This window comes from Astatotilapia calliptera, chromosome 5 (assembly GCF_900246225.1).
Source record: "Astatotilapia calliptera chromosome 5, fAstCal1.2, whole genome shotgun sequence".
In the NCBI taxonomy this organism is placed as follows: domain Eukaryota; kingdom Metazoa; phylum Chordata; class Actinopteri; order Cichliformes; family Cichlidae; genus Astatotilapia; species Astatotilapia calliptera.
This window is the reverse complement of record NC_039306.1, coordinates 22,201,490-22,217,364: the sequence shown is the minus strand read 5'-3', so window position 1 is coordinate 22,217,364 and position 15,875 is coordinate 22,201,490. Positions and strand designations below refer to the sequence as shown.

Genomic DNA, 15,875 nt, shown 5'->3' with positions numbered 1-15,875 from the left:
ACTTAGTGCTTGGTGGGTACACTCTTTTTGGCAAGGACAGAGGTGAGACGTTTTTTTAGTTGGTCACCAGGTTTGCACACATCTCGGGGGAAGATGTGTGCAGTCCCACTCCTCTTTACAGAAAATCTCTCAATCCTCTAGGTTTCTTGGCATCTACCTGACAACTCAAGACTTGAGCTCCCTTGAGTCTGGAGACAGGCTAGGTCACTGCATGACTTTAATGTGCGTCTTCTTTAGACATTCCTTTGTTGCCTTGCTGGTATGTTTTGGGTCCCATACATGCTGGAACACCCATCCAAGACCCATCTTCAGTATGCTGTCAGCCAGGGAGGGATTTTCTCATCAAAGATCGTATGATCCATCCATTGGCCGCTTAATGCGTTATAATCATCCTGTGCCTTTAGCAGAAAAACAGCCCCAATCATAATGTTTCCACCTCCACGCTTGAACAGGTCAAGGTGATGCCAAAGGGTTCGATTTTGGTTTCATCAGACCACAGTACGTTCTTCCAAGCCTTCTCTGAATCATTTAGATGTCCTATGGGCGATATCTGTGTGCCACATGTGTTTCTTTTTCTGGATTTTTGGTTGATCTCTCCGCTTTAAAATGAAACCAGCAAAAAAATAGACACTGATCTTTTCTTTGTAAGTGAGCAAAACTGATAAATTGGAAAGGGGATCAAATAATTATTTCCCCCACTGTAACTCTTTGTGACATCAGAAAAGCTGAAGCCTCGCTTCAAAGACTCATCACCTCTCGTGCTTTGAGAGATCGTGGAGGTTTTTAAAAGAAGACTTGGGATTAAATGTTATACTTTTGTTTGTTCAGGTTCTTGGACTACCTTTCAGACTTGTGTGTGTCAATGAATAAGTCCATCCCTGTGACACAGGAGCTCATCTGTAATGCAGTGCTGGATCCAGCTAACGCAGACATCCTCATAGAAACGAAGTGAGTCCTCATCACTCTCTTGACCTCCTCCCTGTTCCCTCTGTTTGATGTCACTGTGAATGTACTGAGGTTTCACTTTGACAGTTGCCCATTAATTGGTGTCTAGAAAAGGCATTTTATCCAGTACTGTGATTAAAAATACAAAGGTTATTTGTCGCAGTTTTGGAATAAATAAAACATTTTTGATACAAAGGCTTTCTTCTGCCCACACGATTACACTAGCAAAGTAAATAATGTCTGTTTTTATTAAGTTTTTTCTTGATGATTTCTTTTTTTTCTGTAGACTGGTTCTTTCGAGATTTGAGATTGAAGGAGCATCACTCGGGGAGAACTCTGTGGAATCAGAGGAAGACGAGGAGGAAGTGTGGTTGTTCTGGAAAGACAACACTAAAGAGATCCGCAGTAAAAGCATCCGGGAGCTTGCTCAGGATGCCAAGGAGGGTCAGAAGGATGACCAGGAGGTGATCAGTTACTACAGGTAAATACCGCACCTCAGCCGGCTCCTTGAAGATGGAAAAGGTGTATCCTGTGATGGCAAATTTACAAAAGGAGAGCCTGACTTACCTGTGTGGACACCTTACAGGTACCAGCTAAACCTGTTTGCCAGAATGTGTTTGGACCGTCAGTATCTGGCAATCAACAAGATCTCTGGCCAGCTGGATGTGGACCTGATCTTGCGGTGTATGTCAGATGAAGACCTGCCGTATGACCTACGAGCCTCTTTCTGTCGAATGATGCTGCACATGCATGTGGATCGTGACCCTCAGGAGCAGGTTACACCAGTCAAATATGCACGACTGTGGTCTGAGATCCCTTCAGAGATTGCTATTGACGAGTGAGGGAGTAGACAAACTATATAATCATATTGTAAAGCATTTCTCATGTATGTGTTTGCAGTTTCGTAACTTGTTGTTTACATATGGTTTACTTGTAGCTATGACAATGATGGAACATCTAAAGATGAAATTAAGGAGCGATTCTCACAAACGATGGAATTTGTTGAAAACTACCTGAGAGATGTGGTGTCTCAGAGCTTCCCTTTTGCAGATAAAGAGAAGAACAAACTCACCTTTGAGGTCACCCTGGTGCTTTCTTGATATACTACAATTACACTCATGTCATAGTAGTCATGCTCCAAAAATCAAATCAGCAAACTCGCTGAAAGCATCTATTTTCCATGTTTAGGTGGTGAATCTGGCCAGGAACCTGATTTATTTTGGCTTCTACACCTTCAGTGACTTATTGAGACTAACCAAGATCCTCCTGGCTATTCTAGACTGTGTCCATGTCAGTACCATTTTTGCTTTCAACAAGCTGGACAAAGGAGATGACAGTAAAGGTAAGGGGACACAGGCTGGCAAGATGAGGACCGGAATCCCATGGATATGAAGTTCATTTGTGTGTTTTGCGTGCGTGTCAATGCTTCCAGGCAGTAATGTGATGAGGTCAATTCATGGCGTTGGTGAGCTGATGTCCCAAGTAGTGCTCAGAGGGGGGGGTTTCCTTCCCCCATCTTCAACCAGGGCCCCCAATGGTGACGCAGTCAAGACCCAGACTGAACCAGAGAAACAAGACATATTGGTCATGGACACCAAGCTCAAGATCATCGAGATCCTGCAGGTGGAAGACATACAATGTTCTAATGTTGTTATACTTCAATATAACCTTAATAAATACAGCACATTATATATGTATGTCGTTTGTTTTTGTTTTTTTCTTCACTGCAGTTCATCCTGAATGTTCGCCTGGACTACAGGATCTCCTGTCTGCTATCGATCTTTAAGAGGGAGTTTGATGAGAGTAATTCCCAAAATGACATATCTTTAGCTGGAGCAGTCGAAGGACCAAACAACATGCCAGGTTTAGAATAACATAGCTACATCATACACAAATGTGTGAACAAGTTATGGACTTTGTTAGTTAGAGAGATTTTCTGTGATTCCAGGGGCTCTGGATTTTGAGCACATAGAAGAGCAGGCAGAGGGGATATTTGGTGGAAGGTAAACACACATTGAGTATCGAAAGAGTCGAAAATATGAAATAGAGAAGTGTTTCTGAGTATATGTTCTGTTTATGTCTAGTGAAGAGAACACCCCTCTGGACCTGGATGATCAGGGTGGCCGAACCTTTTTGAGGGTCTTGCTCCATTTAACCATGCACGACTATCCTCCTCTGGTGTCTCGAGCCCTGCATCTGCTGTTCAGGCACTTCAGCCAAAGGCAGGAGGTCTTGCAGGCATTTAAGCAGGTATCCTCACAGTGACTCCCCTCAACTTAAAACTAAAGCAAGGAAATCAATAACCCGTACACTTGTTTGTGTTTTTGACATTTGCTTAAGTATATTATGATTTGCAAATACTTGTATTGCTCTAAAATGGATGAAAAACATTGAAATATTAAGAATTATTCTTTGGAGGATCTTCCTAAACCTCAGTGACACAAAATGCATATTCAGGTTTTCACAGTAACATTTTGTGGATCCTGTATAGCTTTTTGCTCTGCAGTTTGCCTAATCTTCCAGCAAATTTTTGTATTTACAGGTCCAGTTGCTCGTCACCAGCCAAGATGTGGAAAATTACAAGCAAATAAAGTCGGACCTGGACCAGCTGCGCTCCATCGTCGAGAAGTCTGAGCTCTGGGTGTATAAGAGGCTGGGGCCAGACGAGGGCATGGATGTAGTGGACGTGCTCGCCGCTGAGCCAGAACATAAAAAGGTGCAGGGTGTTATTTCCTGAACAGAGCCAATCTCATAACCCTGAAAAGCCATCCACCAAAAAGTATTCCTTTTGTTTTTTTTTGTTGTTGTTTTTTTACCACAGTAAGGCTATAACACGCTGTTATGTCGTTCACAGGGTGACTCAGGGGGCATAGACAAACCAAAGAAAGCAGAAAGCACAAGCAGTTACAACTACAGGGTGGTGAAGGAGGTAACAAGTTTTCTAACCTTGTTAAAAGATTGTTTTAACATATCTGAATATTTTGCAAATGTTGTTGCGCAGCACTAGAGTTTTTCTACATATATTTTCCTCATGTTTTTGCTTTTTCTCAACTCTCCCTCACAGATCCTGCTGCGTCTCAGCAGGTTGTGTGTCCAAGAAGGTCTGTCAGGTAGAAAAAGCAAGAAGCAGCAACAGAGGCTGCTGAGGAACATGGGGGCTCATGCTGTGGTTCTTGAGCTCTTACAGATCCCTTATGAGAAGGTGTCAATGGTTCTCAATGGGTTTATTTTTTGTTTTTATTTTTAGTAGCACATTCTTTTGTGTGTACGAGCGGGCAAACCTTCACGTTAGCCCTTTTCCACTCCAGGGAGAAGACTTACGCATGCAGGATATTATGAAGCTAGCCCATCAGTTTCTACAGAATTTCTGTGCAGGAAATCAGCAGAACCAGGCGCTGCTACACAAGCACATCAATCTTTTCCTCAACCCAGGGGTGAGCTGTCTTGTGCACTGATTGACGCTTGCAGTGTTAATGATACAAAAGCACAGATTTTGATTTTGCACAACAACAACATCTTGGAAAACTGGCTTCTCTTGTCTTTGTTTTCTTGTGTTCAGATCTTGGAGGCCATCACCATGCAGCATATCTTCATGAACAACTTCCAGCTATGCAGTGAAATAAATGAGCGTGTGGTTCAGCACTTTGTCCACTGCATTGAAACACATGGCCGCAACGTCCAATACCTGAAATTCTTACAGACTATTGTCAAGGCAGAGAACAAGTTCATCAAAAAGTGCCAAGACATTGTCATGGCAGAGGTGCTAAATCAATTCTACACAGTTTTTTCCCCCCCACTGTGTTTCACTTATGCCACAGTTTCCTTATGTTCTAATATGTATCCGTTTCTTCCTCCAGCTGGTGAATGCTGGTGAAGATGTCCTGGTCTTCTATAATGACCGTGCCTCCTTCCAGACTCTGGTCCAGATGATGCGATCAGAGAGGGATCGCATGGATGAGAACAGTCCTCTAATGTACCACATACACCTAGTGGAGCTCTTGGCTGTGTGCACTGAGGGCAAGAACGTCTACACAGAGATAAAGTGTAATTCGCTCTTGCCACTGGATGACATAGTGCGGGTGGTGACCCATGAAGACTGTATCCCTGAGGTGAGATAAGCTGGAATGTTTGAGAGTTATGAGAAACAATAAGCTGCACAGTTTGTGATTTTAATGCACTGGAAAAATTGAAGAAATAAAGATAGGGAGCCATATCTAAAGATAAGTGTTACTGCTTGCAATAGGTATGCTATAGAGGCTGATTATCTAAAATACATTTGATTTCGTGTGGATTGCAGGTCTTACAGATTGCTAATGCAATACAGTTATTCATTGTTTTTGCTGCATGTCAAGCTTTAAAAATGTCACATAGTTAGCTTTAGTGACAAATGTATCAAATAGTGCCACATTATGAATTTTGTCCATAATGTGGTACTATTAAATCCTTAACTAGGAGTCTAGAGCTTATAGTGGTGTATCTAAAGTTACAAATTCTACAGGTATTGCTGTTGTTTTATTAGATTAGCGCCATCTTTTTTACATGAACTTTAATCTTAACCTTTCAGGTGAAGATTGCTTATATCAACTTTCTCAACCACTGCTATGTGGACACTGAGGTTGAAATGAAGGAGATCTACACCTCCAACCACATGTGGAAACTCTTTGAGAACTTTCTAGTTGACATTTGCAGAGTAAGAAACCCCATATTTATTTCAATAATGACATAAAAGCTATATTAAAGGAAAAAAGAAAACAACAAACAAGCTAAAAGACAAAATGTGTTATTTCTGTTGTTTAGGTGTGCAACAACACAAGTGACCGTAAGCATGCAGACACTATTCTTGAACGCTATGTGACAGAGACAGTCATGGGCATTGTGACCACCTTCTTCAGCTCACCTTTTTCTGACCAGAGCACCAGCCTGCAGGTAACCTGTTACAATAATGCAAAGGGGTTAAAAAAAAAAAGCTTTTACAGTAGCTATAAATATGCTAATGTCAATATCAGCCCTGGTATACTTCAACATTTTGAAAATAACAGTAACGTGTAGAGTTCATGTAAATCTAACTGCCTAGACTATCTTTTAGGAACTAGTTATTACCTGCTAACTTTAAGCCTAATAGCAAACAGTTTGTCCTTATGTGGCCATCAGAACAAATATAAGTATAAAATATACTGTATGACTGTTGCTTCATGTAATTTTATACCAATAGCCCGAGTCTCTCTTGCAAAAGCAGAATTATGGGAAAATGCCAAGACTCTGCTTCCGTAAGTGGTAAACTCAGCGTTTCCTCAGAGTTCCCGAGAACTGTGTCTGCTGAGTAACATTATTTGGAGTGGTTAGGTTGGGTTGTTGGCACCATGTTTCCTCTCTCTTCCCACTTCTGTTTTCAGCATGTTAGTCAACTTCTGGTAGAGGTAATCGGGTATTGCAAGATCAGACATGGCCAGTAGTTATTTACAATAATTTTGGTTAATGAATCATTTTTTGTTCTTTTCCTTCATAGGGTTTAAAAACTGTTTATAGAAAAAGTTTATTAAAGGTAAAAAAAACCAAAACCCTCGATACAGTGTTTATCTGAGTAATCACCCTTATCCAGTGATGAAACATCTGGGTGTAGTTGATTTCCGCATGACAGCACCTTCATCGACGGGGATCATTAAATGGTTGATGAGCACAAAAATGATATGAATCATAAGCTATGGTTTCACCGCCTACCCGACTGAACATCTGTGAGATTTTGGACCATCGGACTAGATAATGCTTTCCACTGCCATCATTAAATCTAATGAAATAACTTCAAAGAATAGCATTCATTGCTCGAGTAGTGTTTCAGAGAGCTAACAAAGGCACATTTAAGCTGCTCTTGTGGCACAATGTTGGCCTAACCCCTTACTATATCTTGGTTTGCTATTTAATTTGTCACCTGCTGTATGTTTTCTGTGCTCTTCAGGCTTCTCTTTTGGGGAAAATATTTCAGGTATCGGTTACAATTTAAATAAGGGCACAGAAGATCTGGGTGCTAAGATTTCTTTCTTTTTTTAAACAATATGAAAGATTTTCACAGGTGCGTTTTGGGCAAAGGTCTGCTTGATGGGTTAGCAGTAGCAACTGACCACAATAGCATGCGGGGATTAGCACAGTAATATCACAGCAGCTCAGGTACAGCACTGTGTGTGCGTGTGAGACACATCTATCAGAAAACTTCAATCAAGAATAAACTACAGTTTCACTTGTTTTTCTCTTATTCTTCTTATTTTTTTACCCAGACCAGGCAACCAGTTTTTGTGCAGCTGCTGCAGGCTGTCTTCAGGGCCTATCACTGCAACTGGTTGATGCCAGTGCAGAAGGGTCATGTTGAGAGCTGTATCAAAGTGCTCTCTGATGTTGGTAAGACCAAGGTCTTTCTCAAAATCAGTCCATCATATTCAAAAGGTTTAACAGTTTATATTAATCCTAAAGCGATTTGACACTAATGTTGTATGTCTTTCTGAATCCACCAGCCAAAGGCAGAGCAATAGCCATACCTGTGGACCTGGACAACCAGGTGAACAACCTGTTTGTGAAATCCAATAACATCGTTCAGAAGACAGCCATGAGCTGGAGACTTACTGCTCGCAACGCTGCACGCAGAGACTCTATAGTGACCGCGTCAAGGGATTACAGGAATATCATAGAGAGGCTGCAGGTTAGGTTTGTTTGAGTTTGCGCTGCTTTATGTCTCTTTATTGCACAAAAACCTTCAGGGTGTTGCTTTATCTGTAATATAGGACATCGTGTCCGCTCTCGAAGACCGTCTTCGTCCGCTGGTCCAGGCTGAGTTGTCCGTTCTGGTGGATGTGCTGCATCGGCCTGAGCTGCTCTTCCCTGAGAACACAGACTCGCGCAAGAAGTGCGAGAGCGGAGGATTTATATGCAAGTAAGGAATGCTGCGATCGATGAAATTTACAATTAAAGCGTAAAGGCCCTCATTAGGATTGAGACTAAAGCTCTAATGTTCATTTGCAGGCTGATCAAACATACCAAGCAGCTGCTGGAGGAAAATGAGGAGAGACTGTGCATTAAAGTTTTGCAAACGCTTCGGGAGATGATGACTAAGGACAGAGGTTATGGAGAGAAGGTAGGAGATGCTGCAAAGCACAGGCATATTGTATTTCTATGGGGAGATGATTCACTTCACTGTAGGCGGTATGACTGTACATTTTTTACATTGTATATACTTTATTGTATCAATGCAGGTTTAGAATAAAAGATGTTGATAGTTTCTTGCTATTTTTTATGTCTTTTAAAGTGCCGGGTTTAAAAAAAAAAAAAAAAAAAAAACTTTTCAGCAACTAAGTTTCATTCGTTTTAACTAAAAGTGAAGCACAAAACTCCTAAAATGATGCATTTTCAAAAGGCAAGTCCTCACACAAAAACAGCAATCTGATACAATGTTTACTATGATTTTATATATGAAAATGATTTCATCAAATCTTTTGTGTAGTTATATAGAGTTTACACTATATACACACATACTGCATCACACGTACCCCAACCAGTTTTTTGAAGGGATTTGGCTTGTCCTTGGTTTTCAGTTAAACAGGGGTGGTCACTGCTGTGTGAGACTGTACTAATTATACTCACTTTTCCTAATATCCATGAAAAAATACTGCACATGGATATGGCACTGTATCTGTGCTCCTGAATTAGATTTTTTTTTTCAGCAGTGTTAACTCACTTAACTAACATGACATGCTTTATCATTGACCTCTGCCTTAACTTCCTGCTTCCTGCATTGTTATCTAACCCCTGAAACCCTCTGTTCTCTTTCAGCTCAGGGCCTTTGATGATGAGATGGATATGCCTAAGGTTGTTTCTCTTTATCTTCCATTCATGCCCTTGTTTCCCAGAGCATCTGTTACATCTGTGAAACTATATTAGCTGTACTTTAACATTAGCCTACTGTAGCAGCTGCTTTGGCTGTGTGGGGGTTTGGGCACAGCTGGTAACAAACAGTCATAGACCAATTCTGTCTTAAACACCTGCTGCATTGTCTGCTATAAAACGGTGTGTAGAACTGAAAACGTGAGAAAAAAGAGAGGCTGGGAGATGTGTTCTGTTGCTGACTGCAGGTTGCTCAACTGAGCTTCCATTTTCCAAGGTAGTCACTTACTGGTTGGGCTATGTGCCAGTGCTATATTTGTATCCACTCAGTGTCCTTGCACTGTACATGACTTTTTGCCAAAGTGTTGGTTGAAAGTCATTTTTGCACACATTTACTGTATTCAGGTCCAGTTAAGGGAGTTATCTTTTTATGTAATAAACTGCAGCCCTGTGAAAAGCGGGGTCAAGAAGTTATATTTTGATATAGATTAGCTACAAGGGAAGACTAACGGACTGATGCAACAGAAATACTGATAAGAGACTGACAAAAAAACTGAATAGACATGAGAGTGCAGAATGCAATGACCATATGACAAACATCACACAAAAAACCCCAAACACTAAAAAGCTGATGATAATATAAAGATTAATCTATTAAAACCATGAGATTTCCCATTGCTTAATTTCCTCTCACTCTGTTCTCATGAAGATTATTCATTGCCCTTTCCTTTTTATATTTTTATATTCCTTTGGGAAGGGGGGCTGGGTGTCTCCCCAGTATCTCCTGCTCCAATAGGGGGCGCTCTGACTGTGTGCGTGCTCTGTATATGCGCCTATTAATGAACGTGTTGGGCTGTGAAGGGCTGAGGCAGTCACTGAGGCTGTGTCCTAGTTTTCCTTGCTTGCGAGCTGCACGATTCCTGGGTGCCTGCCAACTCTGGGCTGAGGTTACATAAGAACCAGGCTTTTTTTTTTCCTGGAACTCAGCCCCGCCGCTGATGTGTGACCTTCAGCAGTAATTGCCAATAAAAGTGTTGAGGAGCTGTTTATCCACAGAGCAGTTGTGTGCGCACGCATACATGTGCATGTGCACACCTGTGGGGGGGAAGTGAGGTGGGGGCTGTATGAGTTTCTCTCATGTGCTGCATCTCTGTCTGGCTGTCTACACGTGAAAAGCTGCTCCTGTGTAAGAGTGGCAGGAAAGTGGAAACCCGTGCCGATCTTCATATTTCTTCTCACCTCTTTCCCCCTTTTGGCCCCATTAAATCATTGTGACACAATTCCTTAACTGCTCCAAATCCCCCCCCCCACCCCACTTCCACTCGCACCTTTTCTCACATGGATGCAAACACACACCCGCTCTGTGTAAACGTAATGAAGTTGGCTGTGAATGTTTGCGTAGGTGTGATATGAAAGTGCGTAGCTGGCTCTTGTCTCTTCTGTTGATCTTTGAGCAAAGCAGAATAGCATTATATATGGTATAGAAGAAGGATACATGTTTGTGCGTTTGTGTTTAACAGGAAACAGAGTTTATGTGGGTCACATGAAGTCGATTTATGCAGCAGTGTCTGCAAAGTATTATGGAGGCATTTTTTGAAATGGAGAAATGGAAACAGAGACGGCCCGAGGTATATTTCTGGCCTCACTGATGTGTGCGTACTATCCCATTGCTAAATGTCACCGAGATGAATATCAGCTTAATTCATTGCTCTTTGACTGTCAGAGTTATGTAAGAGCCAGAGGAATTCAGGATACAGTGTTAGGCTTTCTACTCTCAGGCTTCACCTGCCCTGATGTGTGTGCGTGTGTGTGTGGTCTAGGCAAAGCAGTTATGCAAGCCTTCCATGTTGGAAAATAAGGCTTGTATCATCCCTTTCACTGCACTGTTTCTTCCTGTGGCTTGCAAGAGTAATCTTGCTTTTTTGACTTGCTTTATTTATATCTACTTAACACATTTTCTCACAGCAGGTTTTTCCATCTCTGGTCAAGACAGAAATTTGTTTTACAGCTCTGGTATAGAAGTGGGTCAGCTACAATGTAAATGACAGAGCACAGCCTTTTAATTTAAGTCTGCTCTACTGTCTGCCCATAACAAGCAGTCGAGTGGTAAACCCCAGTTTTCATGTCATTCACCGCTGGTTTAAACATGACTCAGCCTCCACCTGCAAAGATGTGTTTATTTATGCACTGTCAGAGAAAAAAGAAAACACACACACGTAAATTAGCATGAATTTTTTGGTACGTGCATGTGTGTCTGCATACTTTCTTCCTTTTATGTTCAACTGAGAGGTGTGAGACTGATCGAGGGGTTTGCCCTGGGGAGATTCCAGTTTGGTGGAATATACTGTAGTTTGGGCGGATGTGGCAGACGTGAGGGGTTAGCCTGTGGTCGTTGTGGTGAGGTCGGGGGGTGGTGAGAAGCATATATCTACTCTGATCAGCGTTTTGCATTGTGGTTTGATGTAGTGACAGGGAAAACATGTCGATAGACTTGTGAAAGATGCTGATCCTCCAGCGTGTGCATGCGTAGCCCCCAACCTGATGCTAAACTCTGTTATATCTGCTGCTGGGATCAGCTGTTGTGTTTGTCAAAAAGGCTTAACACTGAGAACCCAAGCCACGTCTCATATCACACCTCGCTCAATAATACTCTTCATATGAAATAATTGTTGCAATGAGCAGAAGGCATAAGCTTTTTGATCATCATCAGAAGTGCTGGAAACATTAGAATCAGTAGATTTCATAGGTCATAGCTGCTGCTTATGCACAGATAATCATTTTAAAACCTGCAAGATTCAGGCTAGACTTAATTGTGTCGCTTTTTGATGCCATGTGCTAAAATCCCACTATTTGCATTTCAGCTATTCCAAAGAACTCATGAGTATATTCTGTGTTTTCCCTTTCTTCTTTTCTTGCTGTGTCTCCGTCTGTCACTTTCTCTTTCTTGCTCTGTCTCATTGTGCTTTTTCACCCCCACCCACACGCACACACCAACAAACAAAATGCGTATCTCATTTTCCTGTTAAGAAACATGTTAGAACACATTAGAACGGTCACATAACTGAAAACAGTCCTGCTTTTTATTCTGATTTGGGGAGATATTCTTAACTGTGAAGATGTTATGTTTAAGAGTAAAGGGTTAAAAACCTGTATTCTTTTAAGTGTGTGTGTGTGTGTGTGTGTGTGTTAACTATGCCACATCAGATATACTCAGGGTGTTCTTTAGCCTCCTCCTTTACTGCTTGACATTCATGTTAGCAATTTTTGCGTATCTTTGAATACTTGCAGAGCTTTTGATGACACAAAAATGTATGCAAAAGCCTTAATAAGTAAGTAGAAAAGTGTTGTACAGCATATATCTTTCATAACTTTTACATATTGAATCCACCTGTCTGAATCTATTCTGGTTCAGCTGTAATCGACACAGGATCAAAAGTGCATACAGGCTTGATAGTGGTGCGCAAGGTTATACAGTATGTTTTAACTGCACAAGGTCTGTTAACTTCTCATATGCAATCCTGCTTGATTACAGTTGGTAGCTTGTTGACAGCACTCATTGGATTGACACATACTGAGAACAATGGGAAAGCCCAAAGACCTCAGTGAAGATCTAAGAAGTGAACATTTACACAAGTTGAGTAGGTCAGATTCCAAGATCATCAGTTCAAACAATCGTGTTTAAAAAAGTATGTAAAATTTTAAATGTATTGAACATTTCAAGATAAACATCACAAAGTGCTTCATAACAAAATTCTAGAACATAAAAACAAAAGTTAACAAGTATTAGTTGCTATTTGAAAGAGACAATGCACTTATTCGATGTGTCACCACTTTGCTGAGGTCTGGGAAAAGACCCAAAATGTTACACTCAGATGGGTGGAAATTGGTTTGGATGTTCAGAAACAACCCAGTAACCACCAAGGCTCAAGCCTGACATGAACTGGAAACTGCTGTACTGCTCCACTGATGTTTTACATCGCCATGGACTGAGAGGGTGCCAACCAAGAAAGAAGCCCCTGCTCCAAAATCGACCCCTTCAAGCTTGACTAAATTTTGCAGCTGCCCACATGGACGAGACAAAGAAAAGGTTTTATGGTCAGATAATGACAAGAGATATGCCCGCTGGAGTAAAAGTGAGGCTTTCAAAACTAAGAACACTGTACTGTCATGTATGGTGGCAGTAGCATCATGCTCTGGGTCTGTTTTGCTACCAGTGGTACTGGCAGATTGCTCAACCTCCAAATAGCTAGACAGTAAAACTTGGACACAACTGTGTATTTCAACAGGAAAATAATCCCACAAACTATTCAAAACAGGTTTTGGAAAAGAAAAATAAGCTAACATTAAGCTTCTGGAAAAAGCCTTCCCAAAACCTGACCTCAACCCTATTGAAAGTTTGTATTCTACATTTAAAAGCCTGGTCTATGCCAGGAAACCAACGATTTTAAATGAACCCTTTGAATTCTGCCAAGAAAACATATGCCCAAAGCATGTTGATGACTACCAAAAGCATCTGGTCCAGGTGCAACTTGCTAGAAACATTTAATCAATCAAGAGGAGTTTATGTGAGTATCTGAGCAAACCTCTGATCATCATACTCTTGAGTTCAGCTTCAGCTCACATGAATACATGAAAACATACTCATAGCATGTTTCTTTTTTTTATTAATTCTGTCTCTGCCTTTCACTGGTTTTCTTGTTGCCCACTGTGTTTTTGGTAACAGATGGCTTCTGCAAGCATCTCTGTCATTGGTTTAGTGGCCTGGTTTCTTTTAGAGTGATTATGTAACTCTAACCTCATCGCCCCTCTCCTGTCTTTTCCCCTCTCTTGCCCTCTTACACTGTCCTTTTACATAACAATGTATGCACAGCAGTAGCTTACTCTGGTTGAATTTTTCCCCAGTGAACAGAAGAATTATATAGTTACTGAATTTTAATATTAATCTGATCTGAACTGCCACTGTTTTGGTTCTGCCAATAGGACTTTAGGAATTAAAAATAGGAACACAATGCATCTCTATATTACTGGAGTGGATCATTGCACTTTTTGTCATGTCCTACTCATAGCATAGTTCAAACTGAGAACCTCTCACCTCATTTGTATTTTCCCATTCCTGACTACCTGACAGTTGCAGTGTGATTTCAGTTTTGGTTCGTGTGTGTGTGTGTGTGTGTGTGTGTGTGTGTGTGTGTGTGTGTGTGTGTGTGTGTGTGTGTGTGTGTGTGTGTGTGTTTTAGGAGGGGAGCACGGTGGGGAAGGTCTAAGTTATTAAAATGATAATTGTATATTTTGGAGAACAGTCCAGTAACAGACTTGTGACACTGCAATTCAACCAACCAAGAAGCCCTTATACTTCATGCAGCAAGCCAACAATAAGCCTTAGGAACTGTAGGGTTTTCAATGGCATCTAGGGTGCATATGAACATTAAAAAAGTTATACCTTTCTAATGCATTTGTATCATATGCACCATCAGGGATTGTAGCATCTAGTCCTTTTACTGAATCAGAATAAAGTAATTACTTCCCTTATTGAAGGCAATAATGGAAAAGGGAAAATATATACATAAGTGACCTCATGCATATATTTTTTTATGAGTTGATTTCAAGCTAAATTGAAGTTTCAACTGTCTGAGTAAGTGAAATCAGACTTTCAGATTTACTGGCTCTTTCACAGGAAATCCTGCATTGAGTTACTGTCCATAACTCAGAAAGGAAATACTATCTGCGGAAGCAAAGTGGAAATTTTAAAGTTGAAAGTAACGTTCTTTTGACTCATACAGTTTTTACAGAAAGAGTACTGTAGACTTTGTCTCTATGACTCCTTCAGACGATGATCAAAATGGTCAGCATGAATGTTTTCAAAAAGCAAAATGTTTTTTTTATCCTTCATTGGGGCATGTGATCATTTAAAACAAACTTAAAAAACATACTTGGATTTTTTTTTTTTTTTTTTTAGACAGAGCTACACTTTTTTTATAGTTGACTTTTGTCATTCTTTAAGCTATGATAAGTTCAGCTGCAGAGTTTTCATATTTAAAAAGAAAAGCCATATGAGAAAATTATATTGGTCTCCCAACTCAATAGTGAAAAACCATATTATCCAGCAGGTTGGACTATACTTTTAAAAAACTTGATGGCTCATTAGAAAAGTTACAATATTGTTTGTTTGTTTTTCAGACTAGGCTAAAGTGCATATCCTCAGTTTTAGGCTGGTTGCCCTTTTTCACCACTGAAAGAACTGTTTGAGGGGAAATGGCCATTTATACACACGTTATCCAAGTTGCAAAAATCCAAAATCAGTTGGACAGTTGACCAATTTATGTTTAACGGAAAGTTGGTTTCTGACTAAACGACTTCTTTAGTCTTGGTCTCCGAGTCACTTGGATGAGTGACAAAAAGTTTCTCCCACTGAAAACACTACATCCAGATGAAAAGAATCAACTTTCTGGATTTCCTTACCTGGATCCTTGATCATGCATCAAAACTTTTTGACTAAGAGTTAAGATCTGGCATTTAAACTCAAATAGAGCAGGCTGTTTGTATGAAGAGCACATACAACTGAAGATTTAAAAATGAACAAACTTGGTCAGAGTTCTCAATAATAGCTGTGTTGCATCAATTCAGAAGAAACTAGCTGTGAATAGAAAAACAAAGTAGAAAAAGAAAGGAAATAGCAAACAAGCAGGTATGCAAGAAGCGCAATTCTGCTGAAAAATGCACGTTATGACTGATTCTCTGGATGTAGGCGTTGATGTTTTGTGGTCAAAACTGGAGAGAAGACATGACAATAATCTGCAAAGGATTCACTACATGATGCTTCCCTCACAAAACAGGTCTGGTTACGGTTAAATGAATGTAAAGTTTAAGCTATTGTGGCTCTAAATAAAACCTGTCCACTGGTATTTATTTGTTTTTTCTTTGGGGTTTTTTTGCTGAAAAAAGCAATATGCCAACAGAGAGGTAGACAGAAACATCCTGCAGACTCAGATTTGGCCAAATAAGCAAAAGGTCACTGGACAAGATTTCATCATTTTGGCGATTGGCTGAGTCTTTTATCTGATCTC

General features: G+C 40.6%; 1 protein-coding gene across 6 annotated transcripts in view; it reads left to right on the top strand.

Annotated features, from left to right (window-relative positions):
• The window catches only part of LOC113022580 (inositol 1,4,5-trisphosphate receptor type 1), a 73,023-nt gene that overhangs the window by 27,070 nt on the left and 30,078 nt on the right, over positions 1–15,875 (top strand). For 2 of the 6 annotated variants that reach the window (XM_026168119.1, XM_026168118.1), the window contains exons 18-39: positions 829–948; positions 1,232–1,426; positions 1,532–1,783; positions 1,883–2,024; positions 2,134–2,287; positions 2,378–2,568; positions 2,676–2,808; positions 2,894–2,948; positions 3,030–3,195; positions 3,488–3,661; positions 3,800–3,874; positions 4,010–4,147; positions 4,254–4,379; positions 4,505–4,705; positions 4,803–5,054; positions 5,510–5,635; positions 5,743–5,871; positions 7,215–7,335; positions 7,449–7,633; positions 7,716–7,864; positions 7,954–8,065; positions 8,761–8,796. In XM_026168119.1, coding sequence (XP_026023904.1) covers positions 829–948; positions 1,232–1,426; positions 1,532–1,783; positions 1,883–2,024; positions 2,134–2,287; positions 2,378–2,568; positions 2,676–2,808; positions 2,894–2,948; positions 3,030–3,195; positions 3,488–3,661; positions 3,800–3,874; positions 4,010–4,147; positions 4,254–4,379; positions 4,505–4,705; positions 4,803–5,054; positions 5,510–5,635; positions 5,743–5,871; positions 7,215–7,335; positions 7,449–7,633; positions 7,716–7,864; positions 7,954–8,065; positions 8,761–8,796 — 3,232 coding nt within the window. Of the gene's footprint in view, positions 1–828; positions 949–1,231; positions 1,427–1,531; positions 1,784–1,882; positions 2,025–2,133; positions 2,288–2,377; positions 2,569–2,675; positions 2,809–2,893; positions 2,949–3,029; positions 3,196–3,487; positions 3,662–3,799; positions 3,875–4,009; positions 4,148–4,253; positions 4,380–4,504; positions 4,706–4,802; positions 5,055–5,509; positions 5,636–5,742; positions 5,872–6,898; positions 6,926–7,214; positions 7,336–7,448; positions 7,634–7,715; positions 7,865–7,953; positions 8,066–8,760; positions 8,800–15,875 lie in introns of all 6 variants that reach the window. The other 4 variants (XM_026168116.1, XM_026168117.1, XM_026168121.1 and 1 more) reach the window with 4 other exon arrangements.